This window comes from Procambarus clarkii, chromosome 16 (assembly GCF_040958095.1).
Source record: "Procambarus clarkii isolate CNS0578487 chromosome 16, FALCON_Pclarkii_2.0, whole genome shotgun sequence".
In the NCBI taxonomy this organism is placed as follows: Eukaryota; Metazoa; Arthropoda; class Malacostraca; order Decapoda; family Cambaridae; genus Procambarus; species Procambarus clarkii.
The window spans coordinates 16,278,501-16,299,596 of NC_091165.1; the positions used below are offsets into that span (position 1 = coordinate 16,278,501).

Genomic DNA, 21,096 nt, shown 5'->3' on the forward strand with positions numbered 1-21,096 from the left:
GTGACGAGTAATGTAGGTGACGAGTAATGCAGGTGACGAGTAATGCAGGTGACGAGTAATGCAGGTGACGAGTAATGCAGGTGACGAGTAATGCAGGTGACGAGTAATGCAGGTGACGAGTAATGCAGGTGACGAGTAATGCAGGTGACGAGTAATGCAGGTGACGAGTAATGCAGGTGACGAGTAATGCAGGTGACGAGTAATGCAGGTGACGTGTAATGCAGGTGACGAGTAATGTAGGTGACGAGTAATGCAGGTGACGAGTAATGCAGGTGACGTTGTCTGGCATATTCCTCCGGAACAGTGAGGGAGCTCAGCCTCCCACTACCTCTATATAATTATAAAACACTTTTACCATTATATAACACTAGCTCAAAGCAGTCCCAACAGCCTTTGGGCACCATTCCTTTCCCCTATTCCATCCCAAATCCTTATCCTGTCCCATTCCAACTGCTATGTAGAATAATAATAATAATATACTGCTATATAGTAGTAATGGCTTGGAGCTTTCCCCTGATAAATTCCCTTTCTTTCCAGCCATGGAATTGAAGTTCACTTCGCTGTATACAGTCCCACGTGCCTCTATACGAGCACTTTCCACACACGCACTGCCTCTTATGTACACCACTGGTGGGCGGACTTGTCCATGACTCCTCCTGACCCTCCCACCACAACTCTACATGGTGTTACAGTAGCTGTAGCATGTTGTACCAGCACCATGTTATGCCTCTTTCATGTTATAATTGGAATAGGCATAACATGGGGCAGTTAAACAAGTTATAGTTGCACCTTGTTATAGCTGTACCATGTTTAGTGGCACCATTTTGTAGCTGTACTATGTTTAGTTGCACCATTTTGTAGCTGTACCATGTTTAGTGGCACCATTTTGTAGCTGTACTATGTTTAGTTGCACCATTTTGTAGCTGCACCGTAGGAGGCATGCTGAGGGCAAGGAATATGGTCATGGTGAGGGAAGGATAGTTCGGGCAGGCGAGAAAAAGTTCAAGGGGACAGGGGGGTGGAGGGAATGTATGGGTAAAGAGGAGGCAGAAAAGGGGAGGAAAGAGTCGAGAAGACGGGGTTAAATGTGCTGAAGGTATTGACCCTACCTGAACATTGTGGTCAAACTGGCTAATAAGTTGTGTTTCTTGACAGGTATGTGTGTGTCCCAGTGCTGGCCTAGTGGTCTAAGGTACGGCACTACTCATGGGTGTAGTCGTGAGTATTTTGTATGTTGTGAACATACCTTTCTTGACTCCTCTATCTTCAAGTGAGGTACGTGAGGTTTATCTCCATAAGTTTCTCCTTGTATCTCATACACATCAACCCCGGGGCTAATCTGACATGCCTCTGCGCTCTCCATAGATTAGATTCAGCATGTACCACAATGTCTGACGGACTTGTAAGCCTGGGCCTGGGAGCAAGGTCGAGTTAGAGTCCTTGATGGTCTCTTCTCAGACTAGCCTCACCTGGTCCTGGTCCTTGCCCGAAACGCTATGCACACTAGTGGCTTTAGGTATTGTATGTACTAGCTCTTTCTTTAAATCCTACATTATGTTTGTAACTCCACTGTAATGTATGTACCTTCACCTGAATAAAGAATCTGAATCCGAGTATACAACATCCTGAGCGATTCCTTATATGCATTTCTAGTGTCTTGGCAGCTTGTCAAACGCAGTTGCTGCGATTCGTTTTATTTGGGCTCCAGGAGACAGGTTCGGTGCTATATCAACTCCCAGATCTTTGTTTATGTCTGTTACGTGTCAGTTTATATTCCCATTTGGTACTTTGACTCCGGCACCCGGGTTCATATAACCTTGCAATTGTGTGATTTTTAAGTTAAGTAACCACTCGTTGAACCGTTTCCTCAGGTTGTGTGGTTCATCATATTTTATTCGTCAGCAAACATTGCACCAGCTGACCATGTGACACTGATGACAGCACCAGCTGACCATGTGACACTGATGACAGCACCAGCTGACCATGTGACACTGATGACAGCACCAGCTGACCATGTGACACTGATGACAGCACCAGCTGACCATGTGACACTGATGACAGCACCAGCTGACCATGTGACACTGATGACAGCACCAGCTGACCATGTGACACTGATGACAACACCAGCTGACCATGTGACACTGATGACAACACCAGCTGACCATGTGACACTGATGACAGCACCAGCTGACCATGTGACACTGACAGCACCAGCTGACCATGTCACACTGATGACAGCACCAGCTGACCATGTGACACTAACACCACCAGCTGACCATGTGACACTGATGACAGCACCAGCTGACCATGTGACACTGATGACAGCACCAGCTGACCATGTGACACTGATGACAGCACCAGCTGACCATGTGACACTGATGACAGCACCAGCTGACCATGTGACACTGATGACAGCACCAGCTGACCATGTGACACTAACCTCCATGGGAGCCCTCCAGTCTTACCGCGGGAACTCTGTAACAGAAGCCGGGCAACAACCTGAAACTGTGACTCCGTCTAAACCGCCGCTGAAGTGTTTCAGATGTGGTACGGAAGGAGTAACCATCTGGCACTCAGACTGTACCAAACGGCCAGCCTCCTTTGGCACAAGGAGGCAAGTGCCCGATACTCAACAAGTGCCTACTGATGCCGGCTCTAGTACTGTTGACCCACCCCATAACGGTGACAGTACCAGCAACGCCCCTGATAACACACAACAGCCTGAGACAACAGTTAAAGGACAGTTGGCAGCCTTGCAAGCGCAGGTAGCAGAACTGGCTGAAATTATACAGGCGCTACGTCAGGCTCCTCCACAAGAGATACAGCAGCCTCCACACTGCTGTGCCACAGCCGTGGCCCACGCTGGTAAAGGTTCCTGTGGTGGTGGTAGCGGCTTCAGCGGCGGCAGCGGCGGCAGCGGCGGCAACGGCGGCAGCGGCAACAGAGATGAGAGCGACAACGGAGGCGGTGGCAGCGACGTCGTCAGTCAACTCAGGGATGACAGCAGTGTTAGTGACACAGAAACATTAACTGGAAAAGGAAGTCGATCTGCATCAGCATATTTTATAATGATTCATGACCTTGACGAACGCGTTCAAGCCAAGTACGAGAATGAAAAAGATAATACTCTGAGTGACAGTAATGATGCCCTACGACTTACAGAGAGCATTCACTCGCGGACCATCCCGAGTTGCTCAGTGATCAAGAAACTGATGATGTCACCAGATGTTCCTGACGACACAAAACGCCAGGTTGGTGTGGCTCTTTACGTCTTAGAGTCACTTATTAACACATTGTGCAAGTGGGACGAGGACAACAATGGGACCACCAGTCCCACGGGGGAACAACACCAAGACGATGGCTGCTGCTGACACAAGGAACATTAGGTTTCTCAGTTGGAACATTCGTAGCATCAACAAAAGACTGAATGATCTAATTGCATATGTTACCAGTAACAACATAGATATAATTGCTATACAGGAGCCCAACACGTCCAACATGAAAAACAAAACCCCACCAAAGATCAGAGGGTATGCATCCTATAATAAAAGGAACGCTAGAGTGTCATTGTTCCCATCCCCAAACCACACTCATATAATTATAGACCCATATCTCTAACATCGTGTGTTTGCAAAGTGCTTGAACGTATTGTTCTTAACCAACTCGTGTATCGTATACAGGGGCACCTGTCACCCCCAACTGTTTGGATTCATGCCTGGGCTCAGTACACAACACTGTTTTGCTGAGTACTTCGCACATATTGAAGCTTCCCCTCAAACAGTCTTCATCGACCTAGCAGCAGCTTTTGATACAGCAAACAGAGAAATCATACTGGAACAGCTTGCCGAGCTGGGAATACAAGGAAAATTACTGAAATGGATAAAGGGCTATTTGTCTAATCGAACAGCATATGTTTTGTTTAATGGTGTTAAAAGCACAGAGAGCAAACACTTTGAACTGGGAACTCCACAAGGAGGGGTCCTCAGCCCCTTTTTGTTCAACGTTCTGATGCATAAACGTATTAAAGATCTTCCAACTAATAATGAAGACACTGTCATTTGTTATGCTGATGATATATGTTTACAGGCTGCCTCCGAGCCTAGAATGCAAGTTCTGCTCGACGATTTTGCTACTAGAGCTGAGGAATGTGGCCTCCTTATCTCTATACAGAAAACTCGTGCCCTCATTCCATGTGGTATTCCACCACCCAATTATCATATAGATGGGCGAGCACTTGAGAACTGCGAGTCTTACAGATACCTTGGTGTCCCCATTAATGACCCTGGGTACCTTTCTTCTCTCAAGAGGAGACTTTGGGAGAGATTAAAGCCCTTGCGGGTCCTTGTTGATGTCAATCATGGACTTAACGTGAGACTTGCTAGAATGTTTTATGTATCATTTATACGCTCTGTGATTGACTACAATGCTCTACATCTCACACTGTATACTGACAAAGAGCTGAAATCTTTTGAAACCTTGCTAAATGAAGCAATGCGTCTCGTCCTTGGGGCTCCAAAGTCCACGAGAACAGTTAATATGAGAGCAGAGTTAAAATTACCTACCATAAGTGAGAGAATTTTGTCTATTAGCACAGTTTTCGGCGTGAAGGCATTGAGTAGATCACTATAGTGTTTCATTAGCAGTGACAAAGAGAATACTTAAACAAATATCTAATGAAGATCTCACCGACCTAACAAATTCACAAAGACCTGAAAGTTGTAGCATTAAATATTATGATAGATATCGTGAGGAGACATTCACATATGGGACTAATAGAACAAGAACCCGGCAATGTGATGTTATAGTGGCCAGAATACGCCTGGGATATAGACGTATCTGGCAGCTTTCTCAATACCCAAATGTCGAGTACACAATGTGTCAACTTTGTGAAAGAGAAAACATGCACTCTCTTGAACATTATATTGTAGAATGTCCCATATTGTCTGACTTTCGCCCTCCTGGGCTAAGGTATGCTGAACTGTGTAATTACTATATGAGTACTGGAACACTTGATATATTGGACTTGTATCCAAGATTGACCATGTAATATATCAATTATACAATGTATATATATGATGTAACTATATAACCTGAGCTTGTAAAAGCACCTTCATCACCTTCAGTGATTAAGTGCTTAATTGCACATTAGTTTCTTTATCGGCTATCTCACCCTGTCCGAGTAAATGAGACAAATGTATGTGAATGCATGTGTATATATACATGTATGTATATGTGTGTGTGTATGTATATGTATGGGTATAAAGTATATATAGAAGCTGATCAGAATTACATTTCACCTTTGTGAATGTACATTAATGACACTATGTTGTCGGAAAATCCGACACCATTTAATATATCATACAGATAATAGCTGCTGTATTACCAACAAGTTACCCATAGAAAACGTAACTTGTAGTGGAATTACCGTCTATAGAAAACGGGATATCATCACCACATACTATTATATTCTCCACCTATTATGGTGGGAATTATTCTTAAATACATTAGTCTTTGGACTTTACCATCATAAAAACATCTTATATAAATTAACTTAATTATCAATATTAAAGTAGAGTAAATGTGACCCTTCTATCACTTTCTGAAATCTGGACAATGTAAGCCAGGCGTCAGTGAGGAAGGAGGGCGGCCATTGTTTATACTAGACCAGAGGCTCACGGGAGCAAATGCGGCTCCTGTTAATTTTACTTGGACGTAGTGTTATAGAAACCAAGGGTGTACCATTTTCAACACGCTGTCAACAAATCAAGTTAAGTGTTCTTTCCGAAACCCGTTTATTTTCATTTATGGCCATTAATGTCATTATATAGGGTGAGCCTGTTAGAGCACGTGGGAGCCTCAAACTAAAGGTAATTAAGCCAGGTTTTTAATGTTCCATGTACAGTTTTCTCTGAAATACTTGTCATATATAGAATCTGGCTTTACAGCTAGCGCCCTTTTGACAGGTCAAGACGAGGAAGCATATGCTTTGTGCATCAGTTACTGGGTGATGGAAGCTACCTCAAAGAGGATAATTTGGTGTCTACACCCTAGTTATACCTGGTGGACTAGCCTGCTGTACTATAAGATAAGGAACCTCTTCAATGTATGTAGTTAATTCTGTAGTTTGATTGGCTGCATATATATTAATTTAATAAACCCCCCCTAATGTGTAGAGGATCGATTTGTGAGATTAAGAGATTATTGCAGAAATACAGTCCACTTATCATTATACAAATTGCTATCGAAGTATATAAATTAACATAAAATAAATTCATATAAATTAAATAAATATAAATCTCACAGGTCGGTACCCACATATGTAAAAGACACATCAAACACTATGTAGGGCATACGTAAATCTGTGTATTTATGTATTTACGTATATAGGTTAGCTTAGCATTTTAAAAGCACCGAATCACCTTCTGTGGTTGATTGTTCAATAAACCCTTGAACTATATGTTTAACACTTCTCTAACCCTGTCCATGGAGGACAGAAGAAAATGTATATATGCTGGTTAGCATTGTAAATGTGTGGCCACGTCTGTGGTAGAAAAAAAACAAAACAAAAAAACATCATGGCACTCTTGTTGACCCTTTGCAGGGTGCCAGCAGTACTTCCTTCTGCAGGGTGCCAGCAGTACTTCCCTCTGCAGGGTGGTTAGCATTGTAAATGTGTGGCCACCTCTGTGGTAGATAATAATAATAATAATAATAATAATAAAAAAAAAAAAAAAAAAAACTAACTGTCCGCGACCCGGCCTGGCACCTGTGGAGAGTGAGAAGCGCGGCCTTCCCTCTGCGTCACCAAGGCCTGTAACGTCTGAGCCGAGCCTGCCCGATATAAACTGCACACGGGTGAATCTTGCCGCTCACCTGTAATCATCCACACGGCTGAATTCCGTCGACACAGCGCCGTGAGGTCGCCAGCGGGGTACATGTACTCACAACCCAGCAATACTTTTCAATGATCTTACAAATAGTATTGGTCTAGGTTTCAGTGACATGTTGTTGTGCAATAATTAATTACTATATTAATCCCCCAAGAGATGAAAGAGGCAATGTAAACACAATGGTAAAAATAATAATGAGTTTACTAAAATAAAACTACACTGGTCCATAGTGATATAATGAGCAGCACTGGCTGATGGCAGTAACACTCCGTAAGTTGTATCTGGCAACTCAGCTGATTGTTTCAAGCGGCGGACACTTTACACCTGGATCTGGCCACCACTTTTCCTTGTTGCAAATATAGATATATAGTTCACTTTGCCTCTCACTGCATACCTTACCTTGAGGTTACCTTGAAGTGCTTCCGGGGCTTAGCGTCCCCGCGGCCCGGTCGTCGACCAGGCCTCCTGGTTGACGGACTGATCAACCAGGCTGTTGGACGCGGCTGCTCGCAGCCTGACGTTTGAGTCACAGCCTGGTTGATCAGGTATCCTTTGGAGGTGCTTATCCAGTTCTCTCTTGAACACTGTGAGGGGTCGGCCAGTTATGCCCCTTATGTGTAGTGGAAGCGTGTTGAACAGTCTCGGGCCTCTGATGTTGATAGAGTTCTCTCTCAGAGTACCAGTTGCACCTCTGCTCTTCAACGGGGGTATTCTGCACATCCTGCCATGTCTTCTGGTCTCATGTGATGTTATTTCTGTGTGTAGGTTTGGGACCAGCCTCTCTACTATTTTCCACGTGTAAATTATTATGTGTGTGGGTACTGTCTTCTCACAACGATCACCGATGGACTGTACAGGAATAAAAAATAACAAGGAATAATATTCACTATATCACTATCACCACATATATAATAATAATAATTCTAGCAATAGCCTAGCACTAGATCTTTAATAATAATAATATCAGTAATAATAATAAACTACATCATCTAGCTCAAGGGAAAAGGTGAGGGAAAATTGATCTACCTTAACTTTCTCTACTACAAACTTGTAGATTCCTCGCGATGGTAGCTGGGATCTTCTCATGGTAGCTGGGGTCTTCTGATGTTAATTGGGGTCCTCTAATGGTAACTGGGGTCATCTGATGGTAGCTGGGGGTCCTCTGATGGTAGCTGGGGAGCCTCTGATGGTAACTGGGGGTCCTCTGATTTTAGCTGGGGCTCCTCTGATGGTAGCTGGGGTCCTCTGATGGTAACTAGGGGTCCTCTGATGGTAGCTGGGGGTCCTCCGATGGTAGCTGGGGGTCCTCTGATGGTAGCTGGGGCTCCTCTGATGGAAGCTGGGGTCCTCTGATGGTAGCTGGGGTCCTTTGATGGTAGCTGGGGTCCTCTGATGGTAGCTGGGGGGTCGTCGGATGGTAGCTGGGGTCCTCTGATGGTAGCTGGGGTCCTCTGATGGTAACTGGGGATCCTCTGATGGTAGCTGGGGGTCCTCTGATGGTAGCTGGGGTCCTCTGATGGTAACTGGGGATCCTCTGATGGTAGCTGGGGTCCTCTGATGGTAGCTGGGGGCCCTCTGATGGTAACTGGGGGTCCTCTGATGGTAACTGGGGATCCTCTGATGGTAGCTGAGGTCCTCTGTGATAGCTGGGGCCCTCTGGTGGTAGCTGGGGCTCCTCTGATGGTAGCTGGGGTCTTCTGATGGTAGCTGGGGTCCTCTGGTGGTAGCTGGGGGTCCTCTGATGGTAGCTGAGGGTCCTCTGATGGTAGCTGGGGGTCCTTTGATGGTAGCTGGGGATCCTCTGATGGTAGCTGGGGGTCCTCTGATGATAGCTGGGGTCCTCTTGATGGTAGCTGGGGTCATCTGATGATAGCTGGGGTCCTCTGATGGTAGCTGGGGGTCCTCTGATGGTAGCTGGGGATCCTCTGATGGTAGCTGGGGATCCTCTGATGGTAGCTGGGGGTCATCTGATGATAGCTGGGGTCCTCTGATGGTAGCTGGGGTCATCTGATGATAGCTGGGGTCCTCTGATGGTAGCTGGGGGTCCTCTGATGGTAGCTGGGGGTCCTCTGATGATAGCTGGGGGTCCTCTGATGATAGCTGGGGGTCCTCTGATAGTAGATGAGGTCCTCTGATGGTAGATGAGGTCCTCTGATGGTAGATGAGGTCCTCTGATGGTAGCTGGGGTCCTCTGATGGTAGCTGGGGTCCTCTGATGGTAGCTGGGGTCCTCTGATGGTAGCTGGGGTCCTCTGATGGTAGCTGGAGATCCTCTGATGGTAGCTGGGGTCCTCTGATGGTAGCTGGGGTCTTCTGATGGTAGCTGGGGTCCTCTGATGGTAGCTGGGGTCCTCTGATGGTGGCTGGGGTCGTCTGCTCGCTGGTCGGTCCCTCGTTGATCAGGTCTGGCATGTACAGGATCCCTAGGTGACTCGAAGCTCGCGTCGTCGCCGTACACGTTCCCCTCGGGAGGTCCTCCTCCTCCTGACACCGACGGCTGGCACCGGCACTGCTCCTTCCCTCACACACCTGAACTCGTACACACACCGTCGTAGTCTCGTTCAGTGTCCCCTTTTAGCCGTCCAGTGAATTAGACCCCGTCTCTTCAGCTCAAACGTCATATCGGGGCTTGACCCGCAGGACTGTACAGACCACCTAGCATCTGCCCCCCCCCCCTCCTCACACCGTCGGGGACTTGACAGCTCTTGACACCTTTTACACCAACTGAACTATGGTTTCTTATGTCCCCCTGGAGTTAACAAATCTTCCAAGACGTCTGTGGTAACGACTGTAGCTGTTCTACTTCTTCAGCTGCTTGACCTCACAATCTGGAAAGCTTCCTGACGCACGACCGCACTCAAACACAGCTGGTGGAGCTCTGAGCTCCGTTGTCGCTCGCGGTTTCGGATGTCCGCCGCCCTGTGATGTCACGCCCTGGGGCGCTGCCCCCATTGGTACACTCGGTCACGTGACTTGCACTGGCCACTCGCCAGACAGCTCCTCCCCCCCCCCCCCCCCCCGCTCTCTTGGCAGGAACTCCGTCACTTTGTCGTCATATTGCAATCATAAAGGGCATAAGCCACTTTCAAGCCCAAAACTAAAATGGTAAATTTAACTCCACATGATAACTTCGACCACACTTTATATATATCAAAATGCTCCCTGAGCATCAGAGCAAGTACAGGTTGCAGATGTGATTCTTACTGTCGGAATAGGGAATATATAGGATGGGGCAACGTAACACCATAGAACATTGATAGCACCAGCTGACTGTGCAACAGTTATTAATAGCACCAGCTGACTGTGCAACAGTTATTAATAGCACCAGCTGACTGTGCAAAAGTTATTGATGGCATCAGCTGACCATGCGAGTTATTGATAGAATCAGATGACCGTGCAAAATTTATTGATAGTATCAGCTGACTGTGTAACAGTTATTGATAGCACCAGCTGACCATTGTCACAGGAAAAAGAAGGGGAGCCTCGTCGAGTACCACCGATGACACTCCGTCACGGCTCTCTCTACAGCGTCCTTATTACTGGCTCTGACTCCATCTCCCTCGTGCTGAAATCGGCGCTTAACCCATGTGTGTATACCAGCCTAAAAACACAGGGACCTCGCAGCACCTTTGGGAACTCGCTAGACTACTTTCTGTCCCCTGCCAGCGGGAGGTAGAGCGGCAGGTGTCAAGGCGTGGCAGGTGTCGACCTCAGACATCTGGTTATCAGCTATTCCTGTGAACGTCGGGGTTCTCACCTGCACTCAGCGGGAGGAAGTGACTTCACTTCTTGACTCTAGTCCTCTTGAACATGATGCCATGTTCCCCGATTTCATTTAATCCTTATTCCTACACTCAGTGGTTAGTACCTCTGAGCCTAATAGTAGTAGACTATTAGGCTTTTACATACATATATAACGTGGCATAACCGAAACGAAGATACACATAAACAGTGTTTAAAACTAAAAAGAACATTTATTGACAAAAGGAAATACAAAGATAAATAATAATTTCTCTTGGATAGCCGCAATCAAATCTGCAGTCAGCGGCCGCTCTCAACCTTCAATAATGCGAACGTTACTCTATTCACATGTATAGACTCAATGTATCCTACATGTAGGATGCAAAATGAGTACATACTTATATATTAAAATTCGTACCAGTTCTCTTGGGAATGCCAAATCAACAAAAGGGCAGATTACTTAGCTAGGAAACGATAGTGTCTCCAGTGGCATGTAGCTGCCATGTGTCACCAGCTCACTGAAGTTCCATCACCACACCCTCGGCTGCTCCCTGGCTCTCACGTGCCCTCGTTCTCGGATAACACAGACGTGATGCCAATCCTTTCAACGCACCGGAGGTACGCGTCCTGGTTGGCGTCCAAAAAATCATCGCTCCATGAGATGTGTACCCTCTCTTAGTTGCCGTATGTCAATGCCCAACCTGGTTGGGTCGGTTTGGATACAGAGTGCTGTCACAGTCTATTCACTGTCATTATAAGCTAGCCAAAGATATTAATTTATGCTTCACTCACTCCACTGGTTACAATAGGATTGTTTAACATCGATACAGGACTGTCCACAGCCTCTTTGTTGGCACAATTAAATAAAACCCTCCCTTTCCAGGGTCGCAGTCAAAATTTCACTTGCCTCTTCATAGGTAAAACTTAAAGGAGCACTTGCTTGCGGTGGCCTCGGTCGTGTCTCCTTCAGCTGCTCCTTGAGGGTTGACACAGAGTCGTAATGATTTCCGACACTTACTGGATGAGACTGTCACCATGTTTAGATGGTCAGTCCATTCGCATTGATCCAGCTGGGTCCAAAACTCTCCTCAGTGAATCTGGCATGTTATCAGGATCCTTGCACTCTCAGCTTGCACCTTCGCCGACAATACTCTCGGACCTTTTTCCAAAAGGTCCCCTTGCCGTCTCAGGTGTGGCCAGAGTCCTGTTTCCTATCCTCTGGGTTCAACTCGCCACTTAAGATCCAAATCTGCCAATTACCGGCGAGGGCGCCAATGTCACAACCTCCCTGTCCAGAGTCTAGCTGAAGAGTGAGCAGGGCTTTGTTCCCTGGGGCGGTCTCGGTGCCCGCCGGTAACGTCACAGAACGCTCGTCGCTTATTGGCTGAGCACCTAAGTCACCACCACTCACCTTTCTCGTTGTGTGAGCCTGAGGCATGCTTCGTTGCATTCTACAAAGTCCTGGATTCGTCGCTGTCCGCCCGGTGCCATTTTGTTTTGCAATCTGCCCCCAATTTACCCTTTTACAGCGAAGTAGTATGCAAAATTATATATAAGATTAGTTCCTTTTTAACTCAAATTAAATCTTGGCCATCTGCAATCTTTCTAGGTGGATACAAATGACTCATGAGGCCGGAAAGGACTGTTATTAAATGACGATCATAACACCATGCAACACTTACTAATTATAGCTCTAGCTGACCATGCAACATTTACTAATAACAGCAACAGCTGACCAAGCAACATTAAGATACCTCACTTGCAAACAATGAATGAAACAATCAACAGTTTTAAATATATAATTTCCCCTTGACTATATGCTTTCAGTTGCAGTAATGTTGCCTACATTACTTACACTAATTACTACTACATTGCCTACACTTACTACACTAATGCAGTAATGTTGCCTACATTACTTACACTAATTACTACTACATTGCCAACACTTACTACACTAATGCAGTAATGTTGCCTACATTACTTACACTAATTACTACTACATTGCCAACACTTACTACACTAATGCAGTAATGTTGCCTACATTACTTACACTAATTACTACTACATTGCCTACACTTACTACACTAATGCAGTAATGTTGCCTACATTACTTACACTAATTACTACTACATTGTCTACACTTACTACACTAATGCAGTAATGTTGCCTACATTACTTACACTAATTACTACTACATTGCCTACACTTACTACACTAATGCAGTAATGTTGCCTACATTACTTACACTAATTACTACTACATTGCCAACACTTACTACACTAATGCAGTAATGATAAATAATGCTGGCCAAGACATTATCCTATTACACGTCGTCTTCACAAGGGACGAGGAAATTACTCCGCCCGACCTCACACTAGGTTGTTTAAAGCTGCGACCATTCTCTCCAGACACATTCATTAAATTTTAATATACTATGTACTAAAAATTGGTTTATTCTCATATATAAATTATTATTATTATACACAAAAATATATGTATAGTTAGGTGTAGGGTAGATTAGGTGTTTAGGAAATGAAAATGGAAGATCCAGATAGCTTCTTTATGCATGATATCCAAACCCTAGTAAATATAACTGATATCAATATGAGCGTGACAGATTTTGAAAGAGAAATTGACAACATACCCATACACTCAGCCCCAGGTTCAGACTCATGGAATTCAATATTTATAGAGAAATGCAAAGTGCCAGTAGCACAGGCATTTAGTATTGTGTGGATGAAGAACTTGCACATGGAGGATGTCATGGGTTGTGTCTTATTTTTGTCATCAATTGTCATGATTTTGTTGTCATAGTTTGTGTGTCATAGAGACCTGTCAAGAATTTGGTGGTGGTGATGGACCTTTAAATGTAGTCTCGGGGAAATAAATAATTTGAGCCTAGGGGAAAATCAAGGAGAAAGGAAAACAGCCTAGTACAAAGACACAAATTTATATGTATAAGACAAACGATATTACATATATTAAGTGTTGTTCTCTACCACACAAGGTCATTATGAATTAATATAAGTCCCAAGCGGACTCTAGATGCCCTAAGGCTCACCGTCCCAAACGTGGAACCGTGCACACAGCCACCACAGCTATCAACCGATGACACACATTTACACCTCTAGGAAACCTGGACACTCTTATAAAACATCTCCAAAGAGAACAAATATCTCCAAAGACTCTACAATATCTTTGGAGATATTGTAGAGTCTGTATAACGACTCTACAATATCTTGCAACCCTGATAACAAGTAATGATGGCTTATCTGACTGTACGGCCGGAGAAAATCCCCCCTCCCCCCCATAGCAAGGTCTGGTCGTCAATGTTTCCACCTCCCCTCACGTCAAGATGGCGTCCACCTTTCTTGCGTCATCGCCCCTTAATACTCAACTCTTTACATTTGCAATCAAACCCTTTATTGATTTTATTTACCATATTCCCCATGCATGCTTTTTGATCGAGTCCATTTTTCCCTCACATAGTTAGGCTATTTCAGTTCACATTATTCCTAACAATCTCCAGCTGAGAAGGTACTACTTTGCTGGGCGGAGTATTACTGGCGACTTGCGGCCTCTCTGATATCAGCTGTAGATATTTTCCTATCAAACATATTTTCCACAAACATTTTATACTTGAACCTCCACAGGAGATAAGGTTTATAACAGAGTAGATACCAGATGCTTAAATCAGCAGACATATCTCCACTACACAAGGGAGGGAGCAAAGCATTGGTAAATAATAATAGACCAGTTGCACTAACGTCCCACATAATAAAAGTATTTGAGAGAGTGATCAGGAATCTAGTCACCAGTTTCATGGACACCAATGACCTCCACAATTCAGGCCAACATGGATTTAGAGCGGAAAGATCATGCCTCTCACAGCTACTTGACCACTACAACAAAATCACTGAGGCATTAGAAGAGAAACAAAATGCAGATGTGGTATACACGGAATTCGCAAATGCATTCGATAAATGTGACCATGGAGTGATAGCACACAAAATGAGGTTAATGGGAATAACTGGTAAAGTAGGGCGATGGATACTCAATTTTATGTTGAACAGAACACAAAGAGTAACAGTCAACCATATAAAATCGAGTCCAAGCGCAGTTAAAAGCTCTGTACCTCAGGGTACACTCCTTGCACCACTGGTTTTCCTTATTCTCATATCAGATATAGACAAAAATACAAGTCACAAATTCGTATCATCCCTTGCAGATGATACAAAAATCAGCATGAACATTATCTTTGCTGAAGACATTGAAAAACTACAAGCAGATATTAATACAGTTTTTGACTGGGCCGCAGAAAATAACATGATGTTAACAGTGATAAATTCCAGGTACTCAGGTATGATAAAAATGCGGACCTTAAACATAATACAGGGTACAAAACACAATCAAATTTTCCCATAGCAACAAAACAGCATGAGAAAGGTTTGGGAATAATAATGTTGTCTGACGACCTGAGGTTTAGGGAGCATAACCAAGCAAATATTGTGTAAACCAGATATATGATAGGCTGGATTACGAGAACTTTCAAATCCATTGATCCCATCACAATGGTTCTACTCTTCAAATCACTTGTGCTGTCCCGTCTTGAGTACTGCTCAGTACTCACTTCCCCCTTCAGAGCCGGAGAGATTGCTGAAATAGAGGGTGTTCAGAGAACACAGACGCGATAAAGCACTTAAATTATTGGGATTGCTTCAAAGCTCTCCAAATGTACTCTCTAGAAAGGAGATGAGAGAGAGATCAAATAATATACACATGGAAAATACTGGAGGGCCAGGTCCCAAATCTACACAGTAAAATAACAACGTACTGGAGTGAACGATATGGAAGAAAATGCAGAATAGAACCAGTAAAGAGCAGAGGTGCCATAGGCACAATCAGAGAACACTGTAAAAACATCAGAGGTCCGCGGTTGTTCAGCATCCTCCCAGCGAGCATAAGAAATATTGCGGAACAACCGTGGACATCTTTAAGAGAAAACTTGATAGTGTTCAAACGTCATCAGTTGCAAGTTATGAGTAAACTGCTTTTCATTCATAAACAAGGGGTTTGTTGGCTGGATTAATGAGCTTGGATCTTTGTGTGCCAGGTCGGGCTGAATTACTGCTAGTTTGTGTCATAGCGCAAACCGTTCTCGCACTTTCTTATAGTCAATATTGACTTAATAAATACGTGCCTATGTGACATACTAATTTATTGTGAATATTTCAGTTTACCTTAAAAAGCTTCATAGAAAACACCGACCTTACCTAACCACCTTAGTATGTTAAGATAAGCATCTTATTGCTTCGTAATTACAGTTATTACTTAACCTATACCTATAATAGGTTAAATAATAACAACATACTATCCCTATAATAGGTTAAGTAATAATTATAATTACGAAGCAATGAGATGCTTATCTTAACATACTAAGAAGGTTAGGTAAGGTCAGTGTTTTCTATGAAGCTTTTCAAGGTAAACTGAAATATTCACAATAAATTAGTATGTCACATATGCACTTATTTAATAAGTCAATATTGACTTAAAGAAATTGCGAGAAAGGATTGCATAGCACAGCCCGTCATGCAAACAAAGACCCAAAATTGATTCCATGCACCCGCAAAACCCCCTGATTATGAATAAAAAACGGTTTACACACGACTCATAACTGATGACTGTGCGAACACTTCCGGAACAAGTGCTTCACTGACGACTTTTGTTCGAACCACAACGCTGTAAATGCTTCACCCACGTACTACAAATACAAATAATCACCAACAGAACCTAAACACCTAACCTAACCTATGCCTATAAATGCACAATATACTAATATATTATAATATTAATTTATATTTGGGAAAATTCCCGTTTTGAATGAATTGCCTGTTAAAATATATGAATGCGTCTGTGGGGTCGACCGCTGGGTGTAATGAACTTGATTCGAGGACGGGTTGCATAGAAGCAGAGTCATCGCGACGTGATTGTGTCGTGTTGTCGTTGTCCAGAGGAGTTTATAAATGTCAATCACTGTGAGGTGTGTTTGACAATTTTTTTTTCGGGGGCGGGGGGGCGGGGGGATGAGGCCACTGTGTTTGGTTACGGTCGCGCTTAAGTGTCCTGAGATATTCGTGGTTTTGTTCGGAAGGCGCACCACGTGGCACTCGCACCTCGTGGCACTCGCACCACGTGGCACTCGCACCTCGTGGCACTCGCGCCACGTGACACATTCACCACATGACTCACCACGTGGCCCACGCACCACGTGGCTCCCTCTACATTTCAAGCTGCCATTCAGCTTTTATTCTAAGTTATTAACGTGGTACTTAAAGCCGTCTTCAGTATATACCGACACGATGTTGAATAGCACTTAAAAAATATGAAATAAATGTATTAGGCGAACGGGGCAGAAGGCTGAACACAAGGTACCATCTGGGAGGTGAAATCTGGGGATTGATATCACACCGAACCTGTCCCCAGAGGCCCACATCAAAAATATATCATCAGCAGCATATGTTAGGTTGACCAACATAAGAACTTGCTCTAGAAACTTGTGTAAGGAATCGTTCACGACCCTGTATACCACTTATGTCAGACCAAACCTGGAGTATGCAGCTCCAGCTTGAAGTCCATGCCTAGTTAAACACAAGACAAAGTTAGAGAAGATTCAGAGGTATGCCACCAGACTCGTCCCGGAACTGAAAGGTATGAGCTACGAGGAAAGGCTAAGTGAGCTAAACCTCACGTCATTGAAAAGCAGAAGAGTAAGGGAAGACATGATAACCACCTACAAAATTCTCTGGGGAATTGACAGGGTGGACAAAGACAAACTATTTAGCACGGGTGGAACACAAACATTAGGACACGAGTGGAAACTTAGTAACCAAATGATCCACAGAAACATTAGAAAGAATTTCTTCAGTGTTAGAGTAGTTAACAAATGGAATGCTTTAGTATGTGATGTGGTGGAGGCACTCTATACCCAATTTCAAATGTAAATTTGATTGGGCCCAATAGGCTCAAGAATCTGTACACCACTTGATTGACAGTTGAGAGGTGGGACTAAAGAGCCAAAGCTCGACTCCCGCCATCGCAACTAGGTGAGTAAACACACACACACACACACACACACACACACACACACACACACACACACACACACACACACACACACACACACACACACACACACACAAATTCTAAACAATCAACATGTGTAAAGGAATCAATATATGGTCCCTTTGATCATCAAAAATTGCACCACAGCAATTAACAAGAGCAACTATTGAAAAGGCAATTGTTGCCGTGTTCATTGTTGTCCTGAACTCAAACGTTGCGGCGGGGATGTGTTGAGGTGGTGTTCTGCGGGGAGGTGAAGCTGTAAGTTTTGTTCCCGCTTCACCACTAGGACCTGCTGGTCGTGCTCACCACAGCTTCACCACTAGGACCTGCAGGTCGTGCTCACCACAGCTTCACCACTAGGACCTGCAGGTCGTGCTCACCACAGCTTCACCACTAGGACCTGCAGGTCGTGCTCACCACAGCTTCACCACTAGGACCTGCAGGTCGTGCTCACAACAGCTTCACCACTAGGACCTGCAGGTCGTGCTCACAACAGCTTCACCACTAGGACCTGCAGGTCGTGCTCACAACAGCTTCACCTTCGATGGGGGGCCTCGTAGCCTGGTGGATAGCGCGCAGGATTCGTAATTCTGTGGCGCGGGTTCGATTCCCGCACGAGGCAGAAACAAATGGGCAAAGTTTCTTTCACCCTGAATGCCCCTGTTACCTAGCAGTAAATAGGTACCTGGGAGTTAGTCAGCTGTCACGGGCTGCTTCCTGGGGTGTGTGTGTGTGTGGTGTGGGGAAAAAAAAAAAAGTAGTTAGGAAACAGTTGATTGACAGTTGAGAGGCGGGCCGAAAGAGCAAAGCTCAACCCCCGTAAAAACACAACTAGTAAACACTAGGTCCTGCAGGTCGTGCTCACCACAGCTTCACCACTAGGGCCTGCAGGTCGTGCTCACAACAGCTTCACCACTAGGTCCTGCAGGTCGTGCTCACGACAGCTTCACCACTAGGTCCTGCAGGTCGTGCTCACAACAGCTTCACCACTAGGACCTGCAGGTCGTGCTCACGACAGCTTCACCACTAGGTCCTGCAGGTCGTGCTCACAAAAGCTTCACCACTAGGACCTGCAGGTCGTGCTCACAACAGCTTCACCACTAGGACCTGCAGGTCGTGCTTGCTACAGCTTCACCACTAGGACCTGCAGGTCGTGCTCACAAAAGCTTCACCACTAGGACCTGCAGGTCGTGCTCACAACAGCTTCACCACTAGGACCTGCAGGTCGTACGTACCTGGAGCATACCTGGAGGTTTCGAGAGTTGTTCTACATCCCGAGCCCGGCCTCGGGTCGACTTGTGATCACTTGGTCTAACAGGCTGTTGCTTGGTGCGGCCCGCAGGCCCACATATCCACCACAATCCCGTTGGTACAGCCCATCTTGCAAGAACTATAGTTGCATCTTGAAGATGTCGTGTCTTCAAGTCGAGCTCACAACACCCGAAACTAATCTCCATCGCGTCATAGGAGAGGCACTGTACCTCTTTGAGCCCTCTGACGAGAGGCGTATCTCAGCTTTAGTGGCCAAAACCCAGTAATTATCTGATGGGCGTGCCAGTCCTCTCATTGATTTCCTCGACGAGTGTCGTCATTATCCAAACGTATCTGAAAGGAGCTGAGGCAGCGATCTGTGTAGCTGTCTGTGTGGCGGGGGTGTCCATGGGGGGGTGTCAGGGGTGACTATGGGGGGTCAGGGGGTGACTATGGGGGGTCAGGGGGTGACTATGGGGGGTCAGGGGGTGACTATGGGGGGTCAGGGGTGACTATGGGGGGTCAGGGGGTGACTATGGGGGGTCAGGGGGTGACTATGGGGGGTCAGGGGTGACTATGGAGGGTTAGGGGTGACTGTGGGGGGTCAGGGGTGACTATGGAGGGTTAGGGGTGACTATGGGGGGTCAGGGGTGACTATGGAGGGTTAGGGGTGACTATGGGGAGGTCAGGGTTGACTATGGGGGGTCAGGGGTGACTATGGGGGGTCAGGGGTGACTATAGAGGGTCAGGGGTGACTATGGGGGGTCAGGGGTGACTATGGAGGGTCAGGGGTGACTATGGGGGGTCAGGGGTGACTATGGAGGGTCAGGGGTGACTATGGAGGGTCAGGGGTGACTATGGGGGGTCAGGGGTGACTATGGGGGGTCAGGGGTGACTATGGGGGTCAGGGTGACTATTGGGGGGTTAGGGGTGACTATTGGGGGGTTAGGGGTGACTATGGAGGGTCAGGGGTGACTATGGGAGGTCAGGGGTGACTATGGGGGTCAGGGGTGACTATTGGGGGGTCAGGGGTGACTATGGGAGGTCAGGGGTGACTATTGAGGGGTCAGGGGGGACTATGGGGGGTCACGGGTGACCATCGGGGTCAAGGGTGACCTTGGGGGTCAGAGGGGTCCATGGGGGTCAGAGGTTATCATGGGGTCAAGGGTGACTATTCGGGGTCAGGGGGTGACTATGGGGGGTCAGGGGTGACTATATGGGGTCAGGGGTGACTATGGGGGTGTCAGGGGTGCCTATGGGAGGTCAGGGGAGACTATGGGGGGTTCAGGGGTGACTATGGGGGGTCAGAGGATGACTATGGAGGGTTAGGGGTGACAATGGGGGGGGGGGTCAGGGGTGACTATGGGGGGTCAGGGGTAACTGTGGGTCAGGAGTGTCCATGGGGGTCAGGGGTGTCCATGGTTGGTCAGGGATGAATATGGGGGGTCAGGGAGTGTCCATGAGGGGTCGGGGTGTCCATGGGGGTCAGGGGGTGTCCATGGGGGTCAGGGGGTGTCTATGGGGGGTCAGGGGGTGTCCATGGGGGTCAAGGGGTGTCCATGGGGGTCAGGGGGTGTCCATGAGGGGTCAGGGGGTGTCCATGGGGGTCAGGGGGTGTCCATGGGGGTCAGGGAGTGTCCATGGGGGTCAGGGGGTGTCCATGGGGTCAGGGGGTGTCCATGGGGGGTCGGGGTGTCCATGGGGGGTCAGGGGGTGTCCATGGGGGGTCAGGGGGTGTCCATGGGGGTCAGGGGGTGTCCATGGGGGTCAGGGGGTGTCCATGGGGGTCAGGGGTGACCATAGGGGTCAGGGGTGACCATAGGGGTCAGGGGTGACCATGGGGGGTCAGGAGTGACCATGGGGGTCAGGGGTGACTATGGGGGTCAGGGGTGACCATGGGGGTCAGGGGTGTCCATGGTGGTCAGGGGTGACCATAGGGGTCAGGGGTGACCATAGGGGTCAGGGGTGACCATGGGGGGTCAGGAGTGACCATGGGGGTCAGGGGTGACTATGGGGGTCAGGGGTGACCACGGGGGTCAGGGGTGACCATGGGGGTCAGGGGTGACCATAGGGGGTCATGGGTAACCATG

The 21,096-nt window shown here is 46.5% G+C and overlaps 1 protein-coding gene and 1 long non-coding RNA gene across 2 annotated transcripts in view; one reads left to right on the forward strand and one right to left on the reverse strand.

The window, feature by feature from the left end:
• Nucleotides 1-7,073: 7,073 nt before the first annotated feature.
• Nucleotides 7,074-9,853, reverse strand: LOC138365421 (uncharacterized). Its single transcript, XR_011228804.1, has 2 exons — nt 7,917-9,853; nt 7,074-7,739 (listed from the first exon to the last, which is right to left on the reverse strand). It is a non-coding gene; the product is annotated as an uncharacterized lncRNA (long non-coding RNA).
• A 1,777-nt stretch (nt 9,854-11,630) lies between these two features.
• Nucleotides 11,631-21,096, forward strand: part of MCU (mitochondrial calcium uniporter) — a 417,353-nt gene continuing 407,887 nt past the window's right edge. The window contains exons 1-2 of the mRNA XM_069325516.1: nt 11,631-11,820; nt 14,859-14,990. Coding sequence (XP_069181617.1) covers nt 11,631-11,820; nt 14,859-14,990 — 322 coding nt within the window. The remainder of the gene's footprint in view (nt 11,821-14,858; nt 14,991-21,096) is intronic.